This window comes from Gobius niger (genome assembly GCF_951799975.1).
Source record: "Gobius niger genome assembly, chromosome: 24".
NCBI classification, from domain to species: domain Eukaryota; kingdom Metazoa; phylum Chordata; class Actinopteri; order Gobiiformes; family Gobiidae; genus Gobius; species Gobius niger.
The window spans coordinates 8,345,276-8,370,093 of NC_136875.1; the positions used below are offsets into that span (position 1 = coordinate 8,345,276).

Here is a 24,818-nt window from a genome sequence, read left to right on the forward strand (position 1 = left end):
TTGGAGCGCACTCTAGCAGCAATGGGGATTAACATTAATATAAATAATATACGAGCCATCCTTGTAGGCTAACGGCGCAGGATTGTTTTTTTTTTAGCGCAGAGCAGCTCAGAACACGTCTGCTGATGGTTTATGAGTTTAACAAATGTGGTGGAAACTTCCATGTTCAATTTATTGCAATACATGCATGTCATTGTGCAGAACAGATGTGCCTAATAATGAGGCTGACGTGACATAAACACAAACAAAGTACATTTATACAGACACTGATGGAGAGATGGATGAACTTGCACTTACATCACACAGCATGTCCGGGCGGCCGAGAGAGAGACAGAGACCAGGTTAGTACAGAATGATTGGCATGAGGTCAAACTGTTCTTCACTGGAGCAGAGCATTGACAAATATTAGCGAAGCGGATGTGAACATGGAGAACTGTTAGGACAATACTTAAACGCATACACTAGACTGGTTCTTGTGCAATATGAGCCCTACGCCTGACCATCCAGATACTCACATTTTCTGTTCTTAAGCGGGACACTCTGGGATCCTTCTCACTTCCAGTCATTTCTCTCACCCAAGTAAACCACAATCACAATTTGCAACACCTCCCTCGAAATGCGGAAGATTCTCCCATAAATCCCTCATAAGGGCCATGACTTCCTTTCACTTCTGTTTGAATGCTTTGCCTGATGATTCTGCAGAAGTGCGGTTTTGATCATTTTAACTTCTTTGTGCTTGCATGAGCCGCCATGTTTGTTTTGGTATGGACAGACCATGCGTTTCTCTCTCTGGTTAATTTGCCTTGCACATAGGATTTAAAAAGTGCTACTGCTAGAAATGCATTTTGTTCTCCAGATTTCACACGCATAAATCCAATAAATCCAATCATGCAATCGTGAAGCAATACAGGTGGACATTTCCTGACACCACATGGTTGACGTTTCAGGATTCATATCTTCTCCAGAGCCTAATGGTTGGTTTACACAAACAACGCCACGAACGCCACAAATCCACATTTGGTCATGGAGTCTGATGATTCGATGTAGAGACTTCACGAAGTGTTGCAAACTGTTACCATGTGTTACGATTAATGGCACGTGTTACTATGTCCCGCACAGTTATACGCTGTTTCAGGCTGCTGCGGGACATTGGGAACTGTCGTGTCCTGTCAGGAATCTGCTAAGAATGTCAAGAATCGGGTGAATGTGGTACATATAATAAGCCAAATGCCCATCTCAGGTCGCCCATTGCATTATGGGTAATGGAATTTCTTTTGGCTACCAAACAATATTGATAGTTAGCGCAAAGCAGCGAAGAAAGTTCTGATTTGGACCGTTTTAACCGCTGGAAGGCTGATGATTTAAAGTGTTTTTGTCGTCACCGTAGAGCTGTTACAATATTAGCATAAAGTCTATTTTTACACCAGGGCTGCGTACGGAGATAGAAACTGAAAGAACTGAACGACCGTTCATGTAGCGATGCTTCAAAAGTGACGTTCAACCTTGTTCACATAGTTGGAAAAACTATGTGAGAAAAACATTTCTGACCCTCTAAGGCAGGGGTGTCCAAACTTTTTTTCATGTAGGGCCCCATACTAAAGCGTACACAGGGTGAAGGGCCATAGATCGGTGGTTAGTGCCGCAAAACCTTCGACTAGCAGAGGTTTAAATTGCGCCCCACACCTTTATTTATGCTCAAAACCTTCATGCCAGCTCTGTCTCACAGTAAAAGGTTAGTTGTTCGGTTAGAATTGTGTAGAATTATTACAGTTCAAATAAAAAGGACTATCTCTGATGATGTGTCCCGATTCAGCAAGAAGGCAGTGGGCCACCAAAAATTGGTCTGAGGGCCGCATTTTGGACACCCCTGCTCTAAGGCGACTGTTGGACAAAGTCCAGGGTCTGAAATTGTGGCCTCAGTGGGTGGCCAGTAAACAAAATCTTTTTTTTTAAAATTGTGTGTATTTAACATCAACACCGTTTTGAAACTTTTCCCTGTGATTTCAAGACGAATTTAAATGATTTAAAAAGTGGCGGTGTCTGTGTCGGGCATATCTCAGGTCCTGTCGTTCCCCTGTCCACTATGGTCCACTATCGTCCACAATGATCCGCTATGGTCCACTCTGGTCCACTATGGTCCACTATGGTCCGCTATGGTCCGCTCCTGCCTACGGAGCCGCCGTCCTGACTTTTCCCTCGCTTTAAAGATATTGACAACATAAACTTGAGACCTATAGTCTTTAAACAAATGCCCGTAAGCCTTAAGTTCACGGTTATGGCTCAATATACTTCAGTGTTCACGCTCCGCTACCTGGACTCATTCACACATTTCAATGGCTGAGTGGTTTGTTTGGGCCGAAATTAGGCCACGCGTGCGCAGTTGAGATGGGCATTCGGCTTAATATAAATCAATATGAATATAAATAAAATCGCTCCCATTCTTGTTTGCAGTATATTATTGGAGTTTGTGCAAATTAGCCCCTTGCAGTTTCGTTCATAAGCAAAAACAAAACCACACAAAGCTTCCTTCACTTAGGAAACTGCACGGGTAAATTCCTATCCATGAATACTACAAATGACACTAAAATGCAAATCCAAACGCATCATTGTCCTATGTGTAAACGCAACATAAAAGTTTCTCTGGGAGCAACTTTGCACCAACTCATGGGCCCTGGAGAAACACTGTCCACCTGGATGTTTGAGCGTTCTGACATTTGCTAATGAAGAGAGCCTCGGCGTTACCTTGCTGGGGTCGTCTCGGAGCGACAGCCTTCCCTTCTGCGCACGGCGGATCACCGTGGTGCTGTAGTGAGGCTCCTGCCCCTCCACCACCGAGAAGCGCAGGTCACTGGCACTGCCCAGGTGGGACCTTTAAAATATAGCGTGACTGAAATGCAACCACCGAAGCAGCCGATGCTAAAGGGTCGGTAAATCTTTCCATGAAAGGGTGTACCTGGGGTGTGTCCCGTCGCCGAACACACTGCTGCGGCGTTTCAGATGGTCGATTTCATTCCTGAGTTTCTCTATCTCCCCGATCAGTCGCTCCTGAACGATGAGGAGCAAGGTTTGCGGTAATTAAGTCAAAAACGGAGAGACAAATACATAAAGCACACAATTCAGTCGTAAAGATTAGGTCTGTAGCGGAGGTGGTCAGTAACAAAGTATACTGCGTTCCAAATTATTATGCAAATGACATTTTCCTAAGATTTTCTAAATTTTCAACTCAAATGAGAGTCAGCATAATTTTCAAGTCTTTAACTGGTAGAGGATCATTTAAATGTGGTGGAAAACCACATTTTTTTAGCTTTAAAGCTTGTAATTAACTGAAAATGGTCATTTGTTGAATTTGTAGCATTAGGAGGTTTATATTTACTGAAATCAAAAGCTATTTCAATCAAAAAAATATTAACAGGTCAAGTTATATTTTACCAAAGAAGCCCTTGTGTGATAGCAGCTTCAAAATTCTTAAATCCATTAAAATTGTGAGTTTTTGGACAGTTTCTGCTTGGATTTCTTGCAGGATGTTAGAATAGCCTCCCAGAGCTGCTGTTTGGATGAAAACTGCCTCCCACAATCATAGAAGTTTTTTTTGTTGAGGCTCCAAAGGTTCTCAATAGGGTTGAAGTCAGGGGAGGAGGGGGTCCACATCATGAGTTTCTCTCCTTTTATGCCCATAGCAGCCAGTGATGCAGAGGTTTTCTTTACAGTATGACATGGTGCGTTGTCATGCATGAAGAGGATTTTGTTAGGGAAAGCACGGCTCTTCATTTTGTAGCATAGAAGACAGTGGTCAGTCAGAAACTCCACATATTTTTCAAAGGTCATTTTCACACCTTCAGGGAGCCTAAAAGGGCCTAAAGGGGCCGACCAGCTCTCTACCCATGATTCTGAACCAAAACATGACTCCGCCCCCTCTTTAGTGACGTCACAGCCTTGTTGGGACATTGTGGCCATTCACCAACCATCCACTACTCCATTGATCTGACCATCCATAGAAGGTTTATGCACAACTGCAGCCTCTGGGGGGTCCTACACCTTGATGTTCGGGAGACTCCAGAGGCACCAGCAGCTTCAAATACCTGTATGCTGCTTTGTAGCAGCTGTTCTCTTAATCTGATGTGTTTGTCTGGCAGAAACCGTCCATATTGTGCCTTTATCTGCACAAACCCGAGTGTGTCTGAATCATCCACAAATCTCTTATCTGTATGATGATTAAGCTTAATCTTTCATGAAATATCGAAGGTTTTCATACCTAGACCAAGACATTCAACTATTTCACACTTTTCATCAGCAGAAAGACCCTTTTTCTTTCCCATATTGCTTGAAAATGATGATCTGCATAGTAAAGTGGAACACCCTTTTTCAGTAGTTTTTCCCTTAATTGGGCTTAACCTGAAAACTAATCATCCCAGGTCTCTGAGATTAATGTCAGTGATTCATAGAGCCCCGAGACACAATACCATCCATTAATATTGTTTTTTTTTTTTACCTTTTTGACACAAAAATACAATTTGCATAATAATTTGGAACGCAGTGTATATTGGGAATCTGTACTCGAGTAGTATATGGATTTTCTATAGACGCTCTGAAGTAAAAAGTGAATTTGCCCATGTCTTTTGTTCATTCTCAAAGCCTAATAATGCACACTTCCAGAACAGTAGGTGGCGCTGTGCAGATGTACTGTCAAACGACCCGGATTCACACGAGGAAGAAGGTTTTGTCCCCGTCGTGTTGCTGAACAGAAAGGGAATTCAGGTGCAATTTTGATGTTTTTTGAAGATGAAAAGCTACTACGTGCCGCTTGTTTTAACTGCTTTGTCCTGATGTGAGCAGTTTGCAGCATCAGACTTCAAGGAAAAATAAAAGAGAGGAATGAACACGTCCCAATTCCACTGTAGATCCTTTTGTACGCCTGTTTTTGCTTCGACTTCTGAGCGCGACTCGGAGAGATCTCGTACTAACCCTGGTGTGATGGAACTCCTCCAGCTGCTTCTGACAGTTCTCCAGGTCCTGAATCAGGGAGTTCTGCAAGGAGAACAAAACAATGCAGTACATTCATCTGAGAACTGACACTGCAGGTAAAAAAACATACATTACTAATACAAATATGAGAGAAAAAATGGCAACATTGTCTACTAGGGATGGGCGGATCGATACCAAAGTATTGATATATCCATACCAAGCGGCTACTTTTTAACCCCTTAACTCCCACCTGAACCGAGCACATTTTCTCCAGCTTCACCCCAATCCAAAAGCTTCTGGAAAAAAGGTGTGAAAATAGCAACAAAACTGAGACGAAAACAAGGATGAAAATGTGAAAAAATTGCCGAAAAAGTGACAAAAAATTTACAAAAATTTTACAAAAAAACGACAAAAAATTGACAAAAAAGTGAGAAAAATTTGACGAAAAATTGAGGAAAAAATGGACGAAAAAGTGACAAAAAATGGACAAAAAATGACAAAAATGGAGAAAAAAAAGTGAGAAAACATTCATGAAAAAGTGGCAAAAATGTCACAAAAATGTCGCAAGAAATTGATGAAAAATGGACAAAAAAATGACAAAACAAATGACAAAAATGTGACAAAAAAAGACAAAAAATTGATAAAAATGAAAACGAGGACGAAAAAGTGACAAAAAATTTACAAAAAATGACAAAAATGGACAAAGATTTGACCAAAATGTTACAAAAAATTTGACGAAAAAATGAGGAAAAATGGACGAAAAAGTGACAGCCATATAAAATGACCAGTATCGGTATCGACAAAAATGACCCCAAAAGTATTGGCATCGTATCGATTCCAAAAAATGTGGTATCGCCCATCCCTATTGTCTACGATTTCACAGAGAAAATCTAAATATTGAGCCAGTTTTAAATGGTTTCATGTTCTTTAGTTGCAAATGTTTTTTCAGAGGTGATTTTGAACCTTCTTTAGTGCCTGAATGAACTATTTATAAGTGAAAAAATCTGTAAAAAGTCAAATTTTCTCCTTGTTTTAAGTGGTTCAAAGCTCAATAAAATAGGCAGGAATTATATTTAAAAAGAAAACTTTCAGAAAAAAAGTAAAATATGTTTGAGTACAAGACTGGAAAGTCTGTAGGAGCTTCTAAAGTGGAGATGCTGTTGCAAGAGTGGAATAAAAACCTAATTTTGAGTTTTGCAATGTCTGCTCGTGTGCCTGTTTATTTCTCCCATCTTTAGTCGCGGAAAGGAACATTGTTACATATTGTCAATTACAGGAAGTGCACACAGCAGAAAAAGGCCATATTTCTGATGCATGTGGTTTATTGTAATTTGAATCCCCTTTCCGCTTGACGTAATTAGCCAAGTTGTTGCTCCTGTCCTGAGGTTCTCACCTTGTCCTCCAGCGCGGCCATGCGTTCCTTCAGGTGCAGCTGCAGCCTCTCGTTGGACTCTGTGAGCAGGCGGTCCACCGTGTCCGACAGGCGCTTGTTGTGCTCCTCGTTCATCTTCTCTCGCTGACGAGCCTTGACGCCAAAACAGCAAAAGTTTCAAATTGACATCACAAATTATTATGTAAAAGTACCTCAACACATTCATTTCTGTCTGATTTCTATTTTTTTTTGCCTTTTATTCCACAGGGAAGGTCCCAGAATAAATGTGTTTAGAAGAGACCTGGCCACAGCGGGAAACCTATTGTACATGCGTTTATTGGAAGTGAAACCTACGCAGACGTGAAAAAATATCCAAACCACTGTACACTTTTGTCTTATTTTAAGCTGTTGATTAATTTCCGAATCCATCTGAAATCAAATGACTACACAAATACAGAAATGTTACAATGTTTTTATCACACATCAAAAATCATGAGAAAATGGTACTTTAAATACACTTATAGAAGTAGTATTCATTGTGATCATTTGGAGTAATTGAAGTAGCAGAAATTGTCATTGTAATAGTTGTTTTTGTAGTTGTTGCTAAAGCAGTAGCAGGCACATGAAGAAAATAATTGACTCAAAGTTCAGATTAGGGATTTCACGGTAACCGGTGTAGCGGTAAACCCCGGTAAAAACATTTTGACGGTGAAAATTACCGTCTTGTTATGTGTTTTTATTATTATCTCGGTGAATAACCGCACCCGTGGTGTAGGCACGGTGAGCCTCAACAGCCACTGTCTCATCTGCTGCAGTTTCCGCGCATGCGCACTTTGTTGTTTGCCCAAACCAAACTTTCTCGAAGCTGGAATCATGTCCGACACGACAGTGCGCAGGATCTATCAGCCTCAGAGTTCAGTTTGCGGAGCGTGCAGGAAAAAGTGTCTCTAAAGCAGCAAGACTTCGAACCTCTGACTCTCCTGCGTGACCGTCTCCCACAGCTCTATAGCAGTAAGCTAACGGTGGCGTTTTAGCTGAAATGCTGATGTGGGACTTTGGGTTGAGGGAGAATGTAACGAGTCGCCACCGCCAGCATAAGCCGTGTCCGGATACCTCCGCACGATGGCACAATGCGTTACGGGGCTCCCGGTGGCAGATTGCAATAGATTCACTCTCGCCGCAGTTTTATGAATTTAATAATGATGGCATTTTCCCAAATCTGCAAAGTGAAAGCTCACTGGAAGGACAACAACAATGTTCCTGATATAGACGGTTTATCTTCGTTTCTGACGCTATAAATAGTACATGTAATACCCTCGAAACGATCAACAACACATCGTTATAGTTCCTTTACTTTGATGTGAAAAGGCTTTGTCTGTATTTTTTTATGTAACAAGCACTGTTAAACTTTTTGGAAACTATTTCAGTTTGTGTAGGACTATCAGTGCTTTCTGAACATATTAACACACGTTTAAAAAAATACCGCGATAATACCGAAAACCATGATAATTTTGGTCACAATAACCGTGAGGTAAAATTTTCATACCGTGACAGCCCTAGTTCAGATTATATTTAGTTTGTTTCGTTTCTCATTCCTAGCCCTTGCTTTGCTCCATGTAGCATAATGTGGATAATTACTGTCATTAATTCTGCTAAACGCGATCCTTTTCTCTGGTGAGACGTGTTGTGCTGACTGTGTGTTTATCCGTCATTATGAAAAGCCGAATAAGAAACCATAACAAAGCCACATCTGCAGCGGCGCTAATGCTAAAGCTAAATATAGTGATGGAGAAGCTCCGAGAGAGACGGGAATTAGCCACGCGTGAATTATTCAGCGGCTAAAGATAGCAGCCAATCAGTGACGAGGCTGAGGGGGCGGTGCAAGATGTGATGTCATAATTATGGAAGACTGAGGTCTGCACGGTTTAGTCTGGGTTAGTCCGGATCTAGTCTGGTTTAGAGCTGGTTTAGTCTCTAAGTGTTTTTAGTTGGGGGTGAGGGTGGCCCAGAGAGTAGTGCGGGTCGTCTTGGTATATAACTAGTTTATCCAGGTTTAGTCCTGATCCAGTGGTTTAGAGCTGGTTTAGTCTGGTATATAACTAGTTTATCCAGGTTTAGTCCTGATCCAGCGGTTTAGAGCTGGTTTAGTCTGGTAAATAACTAGTTTATCCAGGTTTAGTCCTGATCCAGTGGTTTAGAGCTGGTTTAGTCTGGTATATAACTAGTTTATCCAGGTTTAGTCCTGATCCAGCGGTTTAGAGCTGGTTTAGTCTGGTATATAACTAGTTTATCCAGGTTTAGTCCTGATCCAGTGGTTTAGAGCTGGTTTAGTCTGGTATATAACTAGTTTATCTAGGTTTAGTCCTGATTTAGTTTGGTATAGTCTGGTTTAGCCTGGTTCAGTCTGGTTTATTCTGGTTTAGCCGGTCGTAGAATTGGTTTACTCTGGTTTATTCTGGTTTAGTCCTTATTTAGTCTGGTGTGAAATCGGTTTTGACTGGTTTAGTCCTGGTTTAATCTGGTTTAGTCCTGGTTTGGTCTGGTGTGAAACCGGTTTGACTGGTTTAGTCCTGGATTATCTGAGTTTAGAACTGGTTTAGTCTGGTTTCAGTATAGAACTGGTTGCGTCCTTGTTTAATCTGGTTTAGTCTGCTGTAGAACTGGTTTCAACTGGTTTAGTCTGATGTAGAACAGGCTTCGACTGGTTTAGTCCTGTGATAGTCCCTATTTAGACTTAGTTAATCTGACTGAGTTTACCTGAACTAGCCGTGCTAATACAGTGCCAGTTAAGAACAAGGCTAGCGTAGTGCAGTGCGGTGGCACAGCCGTTAATCGTAGCAGGTATTTCAGCTCTTCTACAGAGTCATTTCAGATCAGCCATTTATCAAATATTCATGACATTTTACTATTTGCACTTGTGCTGCAGGTGAGAAAGATTTTCTCAAAGCTGCAAGTGTACTTGTTAAAAGTACCACTAAAGACAATGAGGTTTTTATCTTTCCATCTCAGAAGGTTTGGTTTCCTCGACTACCACCAAATGTTTCCTTTTGGATGAGACATACATAATGTATTTAATTATCATTCTTAATACGACATCCATATGTGTGTGTTCACTGTAAGGATCGATTATGGGGACGATCCGGAATGAGTCCATCATTTAGCTCAAAAGGTTTAGGACAAAAGGTTCCCAGGTTGAGATGGACTAAAGATGGGGGAACGTGAGCTCAGTGGATGGACACAGACCCTGCACAGCTCCTGGTTCTTCTCCTCCAGCTGTGACTCCAGTTGTCTGAGCCTTTCCTCCACGTTGCCATGGCGCTCCTCGGCCTGCAGGGGGAGACATATACATACATTAGTGTTGCCAAGGGTTGGAGGCACAGGAGGCATTCTATACTGGAGCCCAAAGATCAAAATGAAGGAGCAGGAAGGGTCCCAATTCTTTTTACACATATTGGTTCATCTCATCGTGTTCTCTGGGCCCATTCACATCAAACAAAGTTCCTCGTCTTCTCTTTCCGCAACTGAGCTGTTTTTTAAATCATTGCTTTGAAATGCATTTGATTCTTGTATTAAACAGTTCTCTCTGATGCTGCTGAAGTTGTTTCTTATGTACACTGCGAAGGAATCTGTATTCGATTTAAAAACACACATATATCCTCATTAAAATCTTCATGCACTTAAATGTATGTGTCCTGACCTTGGACAGCGCTGCCACCCGCTGGGCGAGCTCAGCCTCCACCTCGGGCAGCGTCTCGGCTTTCCTCAGGGTCTGGGCCAGTCTCTGCTCCGCCAGCTCCAGCAGCTCCTGCAGCTGACGCACCTTCTCCTCACTCTGAGCGAGAGGAAGGGACATAAACATCAACGCAAACGTCAGAGAGACAGATACGATTCACCCGTTCATTCAGCACCTCCTCCTCACTCTGTCACCACATGATCCGCACTCATTCAACACAGTTCACCCATTCATTCAGTTACTCGGTAGAAGCCATTTATTTCAACCTACGCTGAAAACATCTACGCTGAGAAAAGAAAGATACCGCGGCGAGTTCAAATTGAAATTGAGAATATTTAACCTTTGAGTATTTCTGACTTGCCAAGTAAAAAAAAAAAGTCTGCCAATGGAATGACAGTTCTTTCTCATGTCAAATAAAATGTAACGCACTAATATTTAGATGCAATAAGACATTTCATCTCATCTCAAGACATACCTTTTAATTTTAGGAATAAAAAGACTAATTCCATTGGCAGATCGTTTTACTTACTGACAAATCCAGGTCAAACGTTCTTATTTCAAGAAGTCATTCAAACTGCGGTACATAAAAATCATGCATGCATAGGTTTGGTCGTTGTTATGAGGATGGCACATCACTTTGCTTCAAGCCAAAGATTAAGCCTATATTTTGCTAAAGCCCAAGTATGATCTGGCAAACACCAGATCATATATTATCTTGCGACCCTTGTGGGGGTCCCAATCCCTGGGTTGAAAACCACAGCTCTAACTCACCTTTGTAACAAATTCATCCATATCATTTTGTGTGTGATCAACCCAATAACACCAATCTGAAATCAGACTATGTTTCTTGATTATTCCTAACTACTGCTGCTTCCCTGAAATGTCACTACTCTGCCTGACCCCCAAAAAAGTCGCCTTCTGCCTGTGGGGGGCAGTGTTGTGACCTGGAGTTGCTGCAGTGGGACAGGTCTAGGTTTGTGCCCAAAGAATGAGATCAGCTGACGCTCTGAACATCTTAAATGACCAGGTTGTTCTATCAAAGCATTTCATATTCCCTGATGGCACGGGCGTATTCCAAGATGACAAAGCCAGGATTCTCACATTATGAAAGCGTGGTTGACGACACTTTATAATCACTACACCTTATTTAGCCTTAATCAATCATGCATTAACACTTAAAGCAATACTAAGTAACTCATGCCCCTAGAGGCCATAAGCGCCACTGCAGGTGTCGCAGCATGTTACGCTTTTTTACTCATTAATTGTCCGTGAGAGTAAATACTACTCTGACAGAAAAGACAAATGGAGAGAGGAATATTGTACATCAAATGTTGTTGTTTTTTCACTCAAACTTGGCCGTAAATACTGTTTAAGTGGTGCTAGCCCGCAGTTAGCTTTGCCCGTTAGCCTGTTAGCTTCTTCTTTGTGATTCTATTAGTGTGTATTGGTGACTCCGACCCGGAGGCAATCATCCCATTAACACTATATTACCCCCAGAGGGACTAGAAAAGGATTTCACAAGTTACTTAGTACTGCTTTAATCATGCAAAATTCATTAGTTAAGTGTGACTAACACTTAATAACTACTGAACTACAAAAGTTCATGACTAACTCGTAATGAATAGTTCTTCACATAACTCACTCATTCATTGTTAAGGCGAGACACTGCAGGTGAATAGGGAAAAAATGTATATTTACAGATATCAATTTGAAACTGTTGCTGTAGATCACTGGCATAAAGTTTTCTGTCATTTTATCTTTTCGTATAAGAACAAGGTGTTTTATGCCTAAAAATGCCCCAAATTTCCCATCTTTTCGGCGACGAAATCTGAATAATGGATAGAGCTACATTCAAATTTATTCCTAACTACTACTGCTTCCCTGAAATGTCACTACTCTGCCTGACCCCCAAAAAAGTCGCCTTCTGCCTGTGGGGGGCAGTGTTGTGACCTGGAGTTGCTGCAGTGGGACAGGTCTAGGTTTGTGCCCAAAGAATGAGATCAGCTGACGCTCTGAACATCTTAAATGACCAGGTTGTTCTATCAAAGCATTTCATATTCCCTGATGGCACGGGCGTATTCCAAGATGACAAAGCCAGGATTCTCACATTATGAAAGCGTGGTTGACGACACTTTATAATCACTACACCTTATTTAGCCTTAATCAATCATGCATTAACACTTAAAGCAATACTAAGTAACTCATGCCCCTAGAGGCCATAAGCGCCACTGCAGGTGTCGCAGCATGTTACGCTTTTTTACTCATTAATTGTCCGTGAGAGTAAATACTACTCTGACAGAAAAGACAAATGGAGAGAGGAATATTGTACATCAAATGTTGTTGTTTTTTCACTCAAACTTGGCCGTAAATACTGTTTAAGTGGTGCTAGCCCGCAGTTAGCTTTGCCCGTTAGCCTGTTAGCTTCTTCTTTGTGATTCTATTAGTGTGTATTGGTGACTCCGACCCGGAGGCAATCATCCCATTAACACTATATTACCCCCAGAGGGACTAGAAAAGGATTTCACAAGTTACTTAGTACTGCTTTAATCATGCAAAATTCATTAGTTAAGTGTGACTAACACTTAATAACTACTGAACTACAAAAGTTCATGACTAACTCGTAATGAATAGTTCTTCACATAACTCACTCATTCATTGTTAAGGCGAGACACTGCAGGTGAATAGGGAAAAAATGTATATTTACAGATATCAATTTGAAACTGTTGCTGTAGATCACTGGCATAAAGTTTTCTGTCATTTTATCTTTTCGTATAAGAACAAGGTGTTTTATGCCTAAAAATGCCCCAAATTTCCCATCTTTTCGGCGACGAAATCTGAATAATGGATAGAGCTACATTCAAATTTATGGTTTCATTTTATTGATAAATGAGTTACCAAGACTTTCTCAGAGGGGATTTGGGATTTCTTGTTTAGTTTTAAAATAAGCTGTTTTTTAGTGTAAAAATTTGTAAAAATGTAATTTTCGCCTTATTTTTTGACATTCAAAACTCAATAAATGGGGCTTAGGGATTAAATAATAAAAAATCCCTCTGAACATTTTTTCCAAGTATTGTTCAGTCCAAGGCTGGAAAATTTGAAGTCTTTAGGTCCGACTGACGTGGACATAGTGTCGCCACAATGACCGAAAAATGTGTTTTGAGAAAAAGGCCCTTGAAATTGCATTCTCCCATATAAGTCTATGGGGGAACATTGAATCAGCGCAATATTTAAACATGTTATTGTGAAGATTAGGCATATTTTCTGTTTCCGGGTGAAAGCTTATATGTTCAGAGACCAATTTGGCCCAAAACCTGAAAACTGAAAAAATTTGAGTTTTGCCTGTAGTGTCTCCCCTTAAGTAGCTATTAAGTGTTAGTCACACTTAATTAATGAATTGTTCATGATTAATTAAGTGCTAACTCATCATTTATTAAGGCTAAATAAGGTGTGGTTATTATAAAGCATTACCGAGTGGTTCAGGAAGCATGAGATGGATCGGCCCCCGCAGAGTCCAGATCTGAACCCCATTGAGTATCTTTGGGATGTGCTGGAGAAGGCTTTGCACAGTGGTCACACTCTCCCATCATCAATACAAGATCTTGGTGACTTTTTTTTTTAAATATACATACAAACTGTGGTAAACTGCAAAACAATGAGCAGATAAATGACTTAACATGGCTTGAAGAGAATGAATCTTGACTTTGAGTAGGACACTAGAATCGCAATAGAAAATATTTGACGGAACAAGCAGTTTATGAATTGTTTTTTTTCTGTCATTAATCACATGGTTTTGGGTCTTGTTTATTTTAACGTTTTCTTGCTTGTTCCAATGGTTTTTCATTCCAACACAAATTCTATTCATTCAAGCTCTTTTACAGTATGTCACGTGATCTCATTTAAGATGGTCATTTCTTTTCTTTTTTTTCTTTTTTTTTTTTTGCAAATGTGTGCGGCTTTTGCTAACATCGCTCCCTCCACTTGCCTTGCTGCTGCTATTTCTACTGTCTCCGCTATTCCTCTGTAGGAGAGAGAGTGACAGGAATCAGAATGGCTGAGATCAAACATGGCGGTCGACATGTATAGAATGATGGAGCGTAGGAGGACGCGGAGAATTCCCTGAAGAGGAGCCGAACTCACTCTCACCCTGAACTCCGTTTGAACCGTTTAGACCATTTTTTACATCTATTTATATGCTTTCACCTCTGGGGCCAATTTTTATGTCACAGAAAATGGGAACTCACCTCTAGACATTAGGTCAGAGTCACAGGAGAGATATAAATCATCACAAGGCGACATTACAGTTCTAATCCTACCACTAGTACAGCTACAACTACTTTTTTGTTGTTGTTGTAATTCATGCAGTTCTTATATTTGAAGAGTTTCGTGGCGCTAGGCTAATGCAAGGCTAGCGCATTTCTATGGTATCAGCTAGCCTGCATTAAAAACAGTCTGACCCGCTCCACAGAGCACCTGAGGCAAATCACTTATAACTCCAGACTAACCATATAAATGTCTGTGTCGATAGAGTAATTTTAACCATTTTGCATTTAAAAGACCTTATATTTGAGCAGCATCAGCTTCGTGGTTGTATAAGCTACGCGGCGGCGGAGTGATCTGCTAGAAAATAGTCCCTCAAAATGCGATCATTCATGTGATGTAAGGTCAGTTATATTCCAAAAATGATTATATCAACACAAACATTTATATGGTTAGTCTGGAGTTATAAGTGATTTGCCTCAGGTGCTCTGTGGAGTGGGTCAGATTGTTTTTAATGCAGTGTAGCTGTAACCATAGAAATGCGTTAGCCTAGCACAAGCCTAGCACCACGAAACTCTTCAAATATAAGAACTGCATGAATTACAACAAAAAAAATATCTCCAGAAATCAGGAACACTCTGGATAACTAGGAAATGAGGCCCTATGTCAAAAATCCTGAAATATCCCTTTAAGTCGAACTAAAGGGGCACTCGACCTGAGAGCGGCACTTTTGGGTCAGTGTGAATCCAACCGCAGCACTTTAGGCCGGTCTAAACAGCAGCTCTGAGTGCGGCTGAAGCAGGTGGTCGTTTTTTGCTTGAAGAAAGAATGAATATATGCGCTGTATGACAGGACGATTGGATTATATTCGAGGCAAAATGGATCAACTTTATACAGGGCTGGACTGGCAGAAAAAATCGGCCCGGGACTTTTGGGTCAAGGCCCTCAAAAAAAAAAAGTAATATTCAATGCAATAGTTGAGGTGATGAGCAAAACAATGAGCCCTTGGCTTGAACTAAAGCAGTATAAGCTACAAATCGAGGACAATAGCTGCATTTTGTTTCTGCCGAATTCAAGCTAACGCCTCATAGCACTCGACACTTTAATCTTGTCCTTTACAACTTCATGGAACTTTTGAAAAAATACTTAACAATCTTAAAATGTGCGTTCTGTTAATGAAGTTCCACTCGCGACTGCAACAGAAGTAAACTTCTCAAAACCAACCAAATGATCCCACTGTAGATGAAGATGAAATGGTAAAATTCAACACGGAGTCAGAGGTGTGTAGTGAGAATAGAAGTCCCAAAAAGGCCAAACATTGTAAATCCTTTCAATGGAAACTAGAAGATTTCCAAAGGGCACACACTGGCGACGAGGGGCAAGACAGAGTCACCTGACAACTCCCAGCATGCACTTCTTTGCAAACTAAAATGTATAAAAAATAGAGGTCTGAGGTTCTGTGGGTCCTGGAGGGAGTTACAATAAACTATTTCCTCTTATATTCGCAATGTGAGGGTCATGAGTGTTATGTCCGAGAGGCACATTGCTCATTATACGAGATTGTCTGGGAACCATAACTAAAGAAAGCGCCACCAGAAGGGTATAAAAGGCGTCACATCCCTCTATTGGAGGAGTTGTGTAATTGCATCTACAGTATGTAATGATAGAGATTCTGATGGCTTTTCCCGCAAAAGTACGTCGGCCCACCGGGAAAACTCAAGAATCTCCCGATGGCCAGTCCAGCCCTGACTTTATATCATCAATATGTCTCTCCTCTGCCCCTTGTTCCCCTCCTGCTGCGCAATAAAGTGTTCCTCTTCACGAGCCGATTAAAAAAAATGCATAGGATGAAGGATTAATTAATGATGGGTAAAAATAGCTCATGGCAGATTCTTTATGACCCTGTTTGTCAAAATGATGAAGAGAAACGATCCCTCGCAAAACCACTGCTCCCTTTACTGATCTCAGAAGCAAATCAGAGTCTGGTCCCATCAGAATCTTTAAACCACCACAGACCTAAAGATGTACATATTTGTAAACTAGCCCAGCCGTGAGTGACCAGTGTTACCTGTCTGTGCAGAGAGTCTTTGGTGGCCAGCTCGTTCTCCAGTTTGTCGTTGAGGTCGTGGATGTGGGTGGTCTCTCTCTGAGCCGCGAGGTAGCGCTTCTCCAGCGTGGTGATCCTCTCCTCCATGTCCTCCCTCTGCACACAGCGGCAAACCCAGAGAGCGGGGACTGAGACTAGATGGTTTCCAAATGGATTTCACACATTTCTTTTGATTGGCAAAGGAAATGTCAATCATCAAAAGCATCAATATCGGAATAAAAAGTATCGGTATTGAACTATCCCGCAAAATATCGTGATATATCGCAAAATCAATTGGGCCATCATTTTTGTATTTTTGATTAAAGCAGTACTAAGTAACGTGTTTACCTTAATAAATCCTCTCCGTAGTCCCTGTGGGGGTAATACAAGTGTTTATGGGATGATTGGAGGGTCTTTCATCTCCCCCTGGTGTCTCTGGCCAGAAAACCATGTTTGCAACTTGTCTGCCACCGGACCGGAGCCACCAATACACACTAATGGAATCACGAAGAAGAAGCTAACATGCTAATGGAAAAAAAGCTAACTGCGGGCTAACGCAAGGCCGTGGGAACCCAGGGTGCCGAGGGTGCTGCAGCACCCCCTGGTGGATAGTTTGTGAACTGCAGGCAATATTAACCCCTTAACTCCCACCTGAACCGAGCACATTTTCTCCAGCTTTAACCCCAGTCCAAAAGCTTCTGGAAAAAAGGTGTGAAAATAGCGACAAAACTGAGACGAAAACAAGGATGGAAATGTGAAAAAAGTGAGAAAACATTGGCGAAAAAGTGACAAAAAATTTACAAAAAATGACAAAAATGGACAAAAATTTGACAAAAAAGTGAGAAAAACTTGACGAAAAATTGACAAAAAAATTGACGAAAAAGTGATACGAATTTGACAAAAACAATGCGAATAATTTGACAAAAAAGTGACAAAAAAGTCACGAAAATTTGACAAAAACGAGACGACTGCCCAACAAAAAAAAAGTGATGAAAAAAAATCTGACGTGAGGAAAAAGATCAATTTAGTTTTGTAGGTCTTTCAAATGAGGCGTTACACTGGCCTACAGGATTTGGGTAAAGCTGAACTGGAGAAAATGCTCTCGGTTCAGGCGGGAGTTAAGAGGTTAATAAATAGGATTTTTGCACAGAAAAAAGTATTTTGGGGGTAAATTTTGTCCCTCAGCGACCCCTAACTAAAATATCTTCCCACGGCTCTGGGCTCACGTCACTTTAAACAGTATTTACAGCCAAGTTTGAGTGAAAAAAAAATATTTCCATTGTATAATTGGATGCACAGTAACCCTCTCTTCCTTCGCCTTTCCTGTCAGCGTAGTATTTACTCTCCAAAACAAATAATACGTTAAAAAATGGAAACTTGCTACGACACCTGCAGTTGCGCTTATGGCCTCTAGGGGGAAGAGTTACTTAGTACTGCTTTAACTTGCGTGGTGGAAATAGTTGAGCAATTAACTGAATAACCTTTCAAATACCCAGTGGAAACCTTGTCCTAGTGCTGCCACTGCCTCCACCTCTGTGTCCTCACCTCCCTCTGCTCCCTCTGCTGTTTGATGGACAGCTCCTCGGTCCTGCTCAGCTCTCGCCGGGCGTTGGTGAGCTCCGCCTCCAGCTCGGACACTCGCGCGTTCAGAGCCACCGAGTGCTCCCTGGTCTGGGACAGGTCTTTGTTGGTCCGGTCCAGCAGCTCCTGCAGCTCGGACACCCGGCTCCCGTCGTCGTGGACGTCGATGGAACCGTTGGGGAGTCTCTGTGAGGAGCACGGACGAAATGTTTACTCAAGAACAAGCGCTAAGTAAGTCATGTACACGGTTTCCACAGGTGGCGGCAAGGAAGATTTAATGCTTTTTAATGCCATCCTGACGCCTAAATATTCAGTCAAATGGGTATGAGGGAAAATGTTGATATTATAATCCGACTTAGACACAACGGCCGACTTTTAAGCAACAGATTGTGTGAATTTCAATCAAAAGTTTTTTGTTTTGTGTTTTTGATGAATGTATGTCATTGAGTGGGCTCTGTCTCCAAGGAAAAATTATATTTTCTTATAGGGCAGTGCAATTAATCGAAATTCGATTATGATTTCGATTACAACAGTAAATGATTACAAAATTAGCATAATCGCAAAAAATCGATTTTTTTTTTCTTTAATTTTTTCATTTTTTTTTTCTTTCTTTTTTTTGCAAAGCAGACTTGCGTTTTTTCATGGCGCTGGGATTATTTTCCCTTCACTTTTCACGTGCCATGGCTCATGCTTTTGTCTGACATAGATAACAGCGCTGTGTGATGATGTCATCAGGCCGCACTGCTCAGTTTGCTTGCGCAGGTGTGAGGGCTGGTCAGCAGGGGGCAGGTGTGAAACAGGGACCTCTCTTTAATCAAGGCAAACTTGAAATCATTTGTACTTTTATGACTGTCCAGAAAACATAAAATGTCATCAGAGTGTTTTGATTAATAAATAAATAAAATAAAGATAGACTTTTTTTTAAAGGCAACAAATAATCGTTTGAATAATCGTGATTTCAATTATGACAAAAATAATCGTGATTATTATTTTTTCAATAATCGAGCAGCCCTATTTTCTTATAGATGTAGATTTAATGCCAATTGCATAATTCATTAAATGACTTACTGCTTTTTAATGCCTCGTGGAAACCATGATTTTAATTATTTGTAAAATAAAAAAAGTAACTGGTAAAAAAATACTGCGTACTAACGAAGTACATCGATCACAAACATAAATCAGATTTCAAAACAATGTGAAAATCCTATTCATGTCTGTGCTGCGTGCCAGGCAACTGGTGAATTTCTGACCACTGATTTGGGAAAAATGACTTGGAACGTCACAACACGGATAAAACATGTAAACTCGGAGATGATCAGGGTGGTCCGAGTTCAGACATGAGATGAAGTCAGCAACAAAACCTTTAAACAAAACCACTGCGTCAGTGATGTTCGCTTTATTCTTTCAGTATAACGTATTGAGCATGTTTTGAATTGTTCTGTTGTTTAGAAACGCTCATATAACGTTAGCATCTTATTAGCTAACTGTTACAGCATTAGCCGTTATCGGTTGCCTGGAATGCAGTGATAGTCCTTACTGAGGAAATGACAAAAAATAATGTCAAAATCCGGATATTTTAAGAATACATGAGCAATTATTAAAGGATCAGCTACAGTGGCCTAATATTTTAGATGAATAATACCGTGTTTTACTTTGATTTTGTTGCCCGTGCTGGAAGAATCATTTTATTTTGTTTTGTTTTTCCATGGTGTGCCCATCTTATGATTATTTCATGTTTATCTTTTATTTATTTCATGTTTAACTTGTTTTATATAGTCTGCTCAGTGTTATTTGTGTATGTGTGTGTGTTTTTTATTTTAAAAAACAAACAAAGTCTTATTAACAAAAAAAGAATACATGAGCAAAATGGGTAAATGAAATGATTCGAAATAATAAAGTAGGTGTACATAAAAGGAGTAAAGGTACTGATGCACATACTCGAGTAGAGGTAAAAGTACTGGGTGCTAAAACTATAACACAAGCAGCTGTTGGAAAATTACTTTCTAACATTCATTTGACTAACAAATGGCTGAACTATGTTTTCTTCTGAAACACACACTTATGTTTATTTATTCATTTTCAACTGCTTTTATTTTTATTTTTATTTCTTTGTGATTGGCCTGTGGAGATGCAGAAATTTTAACGTCCAAGTAAACGTACTGAAGGGCCAATTTTAGCCCACAGGCCCCACTTTGCACACTGAGAGATTTTATAATATCTCTACTTTCCAATTTCGGCCGCAGCCAGTAGCATCAGAGCCTTTTTGATAGGTTTGTCGTTTATGAACGGACGCCAAAGTGGGCAAATCACAAATCATAGTGAGCAATCACACAGTCTGAAGACCTTCCATGTAGGCTTGGATCCATCTGCGGAGTCTCCGTCTTTCCTCTGACGCACCACGCTCAGCTGCACGGGAGAGAACGAGCACAAAGGAATTCAATTAGTCCACTTTTCTTCGCCGGATTCACTTTCCCCAAAGGAGAGTCTCGCTCCGAGGCTGCCAGCGCCGTTCACGCAACGACAATATCAACAACAACGGCAACGTCGTCATGTCCAATCAGTTTTACACGGAGCGGAGGAACCAGAGACTGTGTGATCAGCAAAAGGAAAGAGTTTGAGTTCAAAAGCTCTGGAGTATGCAGGCTGATGTGGCTGTAAAAGAAATCTTTGGGAGAAAATAAATACTACAGTGTCTTAACAGATCTTAAAGAGGCTAGATGCAAGTTGGCCATTATATACTCACTACTGCCACCTCAGGTCATACGTGTAACTGCACCCTCTACATTAAGCTCGTGCGTGACGGCAATTCGGACCCGAAGTAACAACTTTCTGAGTGACAGTGCAGGATTTTAGAGGCAGTTGTGGTGAACAGGTCTGAGCTCATTCTACACATTAGGACATGCTGGAACATGTAGGGGGAGGAAAATACTTAGTTTTACTATTTTTGAACTCCGTATAGTCCCTTTATAGCTTCTTGAAAAAAGCAAAATGGAGACAAAAAAGAGGATGAAAATGAAACAACAAATTGACGAAAAAAAGTGGCAAAAGAGCGACAAAAACGTGCTGGAATAGTAACAATAACACAATAAAAAGCGTCAAAAACACGACTTCAGATTGATGAAAAAGCAGCATAAAAGCCACAAAAAAGGCACAAAATCACGATAAAAATGCGCTAAAAATGTTATAAAAACGCAGTGACAACGTTACAAAAAAAGTTACAATCAGTTATGCAGGTCTTAGCTTTCAAATGAGGTGTTACACTGGCTTATAGGCATCGAGAAGATTTTAGGTTTGGGTAAAGCTTAACTCATTGACTGCCAATGACGTCTATAGACGTCAATTGAAATCTGAACATTGACTGCCAATGACACCTATAGATGTCAATTAGGTTTTTCAATGGGAACAGCTGCAGCAAAGCCTTGGGCATGTCTGGTGTTAAAATCTTAGTTGTGATGCCACTTAGTGACTCAATAAAAGAACTACAAGTTCACTTGGTGTCACTAGGTGGCAGCATTGCTCTTTCGTTTTCTCAGCTTTTTGGTCAGAAAACAACATTTTGGGTGATTTCACCTATTTTCTACGGACGATTACTAAAGAATGGAAAGAGGTACAAACAAACTTTTTTTTAGATGAAAGAAGAGAATCTAATCTTTCTTTTGGTGGTTTTGTGTTGACATAGACCTAGACCTAGACCTTGAAAAAACAGTCAAAATCCTGAGCTCTCTGATTTAGAAAAATCTAAACTTTCTCTAATTATTCAAAAACACCTTTAACAAACGCAGAATGATGAATATAGTTTTCTACTACACAAAGATACAAAGACAAGGAGAGGAGCAAAGTGGTTCAACAGCCCATAAATACATAAAGAACAGAGAATAATAAAAGGATGCTTCATGTTAGCATCGTGCTATGCTAGCGCTAGCTATGACTGCTGTTTTTTCGCTTCTACTCAATAATCTGCTGTAAAAAAGATAAGTTTATATTTCACCAGAAAATGATTAAAAAGAGTGAAAGATGTGTTTCCCAAAAGACTCTGTTTTCCCCCCTCGGTGAAGCCACGCCTCCTTCTATGACACGATGCCTTCTGTTTTCACCTTGCTCCGCCCCACCCATTCTTGCCTCTTTTTGCCTTGTCTCAGCACTTCAGTTGTATTGACACTTCCGGCCGAGCGCAAAGCCTGTTTATTTAAATGGAGAACAAGGGAAATCTGATGTTTAGTCGATTGATTTGTGTAAAATGTCCGACGTTCATTTGCACCAACAAGTCAACATTGCTACATTTCTCCGCGCGACTGAAAAACGGCTTTGTTTTCGTGTAGCAACTGATTTTTATCTTGACTTCTCCAGTCCCATGTTAACGGATAGGAGAAAAGGGGCGGGCACAATTCATGGCGGCGCCCACGCGAACCTCCGGAATAAGGTAAATAAACATGGTCAGCATGGCAACGGTTTCTTGCCAACACTTCCTGTCGGTGTCCAATAAGGAAGTGAAACTATAAACATCACAAAAATGGTCAGACTAATGAAAGCAGGGTCATTTTTTTTGCCACGTCACTATGTTTGAGCACAAATGTGTTACATGCGCTTTAATGGGCTAGCTTGATCCAATCAGAGCAAAGGCTTAAAACTCAGATACGCAATCTGTTCATCTCATGAAAGTGAATAATCCCCTACTGAATGAAGTGATGATTTTCGAGTTTTGCAAATGTTACACTTAATGTCTGTGTTACCATAGACATTTTTTAAAGTAGACGTTTATTCCTCACTCCTCTCCATTATCACTGTTAATCTCCAGGGCCTGACAATCAAAAGCACCATGTCCAAACTTAAAGTGTTGCCTCAGTGTTGCCTCAGTGTTGCCTCAGTGTTGTCGCTGGAGAAAACTCCTTTAGAAACAACAACATTCTGTGGAGCCAGGCCTTATTTAAGTTGTTTTTGGGAGCTGTGAAGTCTCCATAGGATTCCATATTAAAAGGTTATTTCTGGAGTTGCCACTAGGGGGTGGTGTTGCAGCAGTGTAATGAGGACCAAAAAGTCGTGCGATCCTCAGCCACTGGCAGGGGCGGACTGGCCATATGTCCATTCTGGAAGAGCACAGAGGGGCCGCTGGCTCGAGGGCCACCAGTCCCGCCTCAACCGAGCTTTACCCAAGTCGAAAAGGTAAAAAGAAAAGCATCAAAATAGCGAGAAAAAGAGGATGAAAACATGAGAAAAACACGGACAAAAAAACACAACAAAAAATGATAGAAAAATAATTAAAAATTCAACAAAGATGTGACAAAAATGTGGCAAAAACTCAACCAAAGAGTGACAAAAATGCAACAAATATGTGACAAAAATTAAACAAAAATGTGACAAAAATTCAACACAAATGTGACCAAAATTCAACAAAAAGGGACAAAAATTCAACAAAAATGTGACAAAAATTCAACAAAAAGTGACAAAAATTCAACACAAATGTGACCAAAATTCAACAAAAAGGGACAAAAATTCAACAAAAATGTGACAAAAATTCAACAAAAAGTGACAAAAATTCAACAAAAATGTGACAAAAATTCAACAAAAATGTGACCAAAATTCAACAAAAATGTGACCAAAATTCAATAAAAAGGGACAAAAATTCAACAAAAAAGTGACAAAAATTCAACAAAAAAGTGACAAAAAGTCAACAAAAAGTGACAAAAATTCAACAAAAATGTGACAAAAACTCAACAAAAATGTGACAAAAATTCAACAAAAAAGTGACAAAAATTCAACAAAAATGTGATGAAAACATGAGAAAAACACGGACAAAAAAACACAACAAAAAATGATAGAAAAATAATTAAAAATCCAACAAAGATGTGACAAAAATGTGGCAAAAACTCAACCAAAGAGTGACAAAAATGCAACAAATATGTGACAAAAATTAAACAAAAATGTGACAAAAATTCAACACAAATGTGACCAAAATTCAACAAAAAGGGACAAAAATTCAACAAAAATGTGACAAAAATTCAACAAAAAGTGACAAAAATTCAACAAAAATGTGACAAAAATTCAACAAAAATGTGACAAAAATTCAACAAAAATGTGACCAAAATTCAACAAAAATGTGACCAAAATTCAATAAAAAGGGACAAAAATTCAACAAAAAAGTGACAAAAATTCAACAAAAAAGTGACAAAAAGTCAACAAAAAGTGACAAAAATTCAACAAAAATGTGACAAAAACTCAACAAAAATGTGACAAAAATTCAACAAAAAAGTGACAAAAATTCCACAAAAATGTGACAAAAATTCAACAAAAATGTGACAAAAATTAAAAAAATTCAACAAAAATGTGACAAAAATTAAAAAGAAAAAAAAAACATACAAAAGGTGACACAACAACAGCGCGAGGAAAAATGTCAGTTTTGTGGGTCTTAGCTTTCAAATGAGGTGTTACACAGCCAAAAGAGGACAGAATGCATTTGGTTTAGGCGGGTGGTAAGAGGTTGAAATATGTATTTGTGGAAGTGTCACAATTACGCTAATTTGGGCCAGGCTGGTCAGAGTCCAGGGCTGTTTTTCAGTCCCAGTCCGCCCCTGGCCACTGGTACTGTTTAAAGTGCGTGTTATCGTCAGCAAATGTAAAACCCGCCACTATAGGGAAAGGGGGGTGGGGGCAGGGGGACTTTCGGACACCGGCTGAGTAGATGGTAATTTATGGAGGTGGTGGATCAAAGGAGCGAGATCTGAGAGTGACATTTAAAGAGAGGAGTCCATCACTTTAGACCGAGCCGGACGTGGAGCAGCTGTTTGGACCGACATTAAACCCGACATTACCATAACCGCAGACGCAGAATA

General features: G+C 40.2%; 1 protein-coding gene across 4 annotated transcripts in view; it reads right to left on the reverse strand.

Moving 5' to 3' along the window:
- Positions 1–24,818, reverse strand: part of ppfia4 (PTPRF interacting protein alpha 4) — a 142,206-nt gene that overhangs the window by 27,002 nt on the left and 90,386 nt on the right. For all 4 annotated transcript variants that reach the window (XM_079582139.1, XM_079582138.1, XM_079582137.1 and 1 more), the window contains exons 6-14: positions 20,335–20,397; positions 17,956–18,177; positions 16,393–16,527; positions 10,032–10,166; positions 9,578–9,661; positions 6,356–6,487; positions 4,963–5,025; positions 2,954–3,045; positions 2,743–2,869 (exon numbers count right to left, since the gene is read on the reverse strand). In XM_079582139.1, the coding sequence (XP_079438265.1) occupies positions 2,743–2,869; positions 2,954–3,045; positions 4,963–5,025; positions 6,356–6,487; positions 9,578–9,661; positions 10,032–10,166; positions 16,393–16,527; positions 17,956–18,177; positions 20,335–20,397 (1,053 nt within the window). The remainder of the gene's footprint in view (positions 1–2,742; positions 2,870–2,953; positions 3,046–4,962; positions 5,026–6,355; positions 6,488–9,577; positions 9,662–10,031; positions 10,167–16,392; positions 16,528–17,955; positions 18,178–20,334; positions 20,398–24,818) is intronic.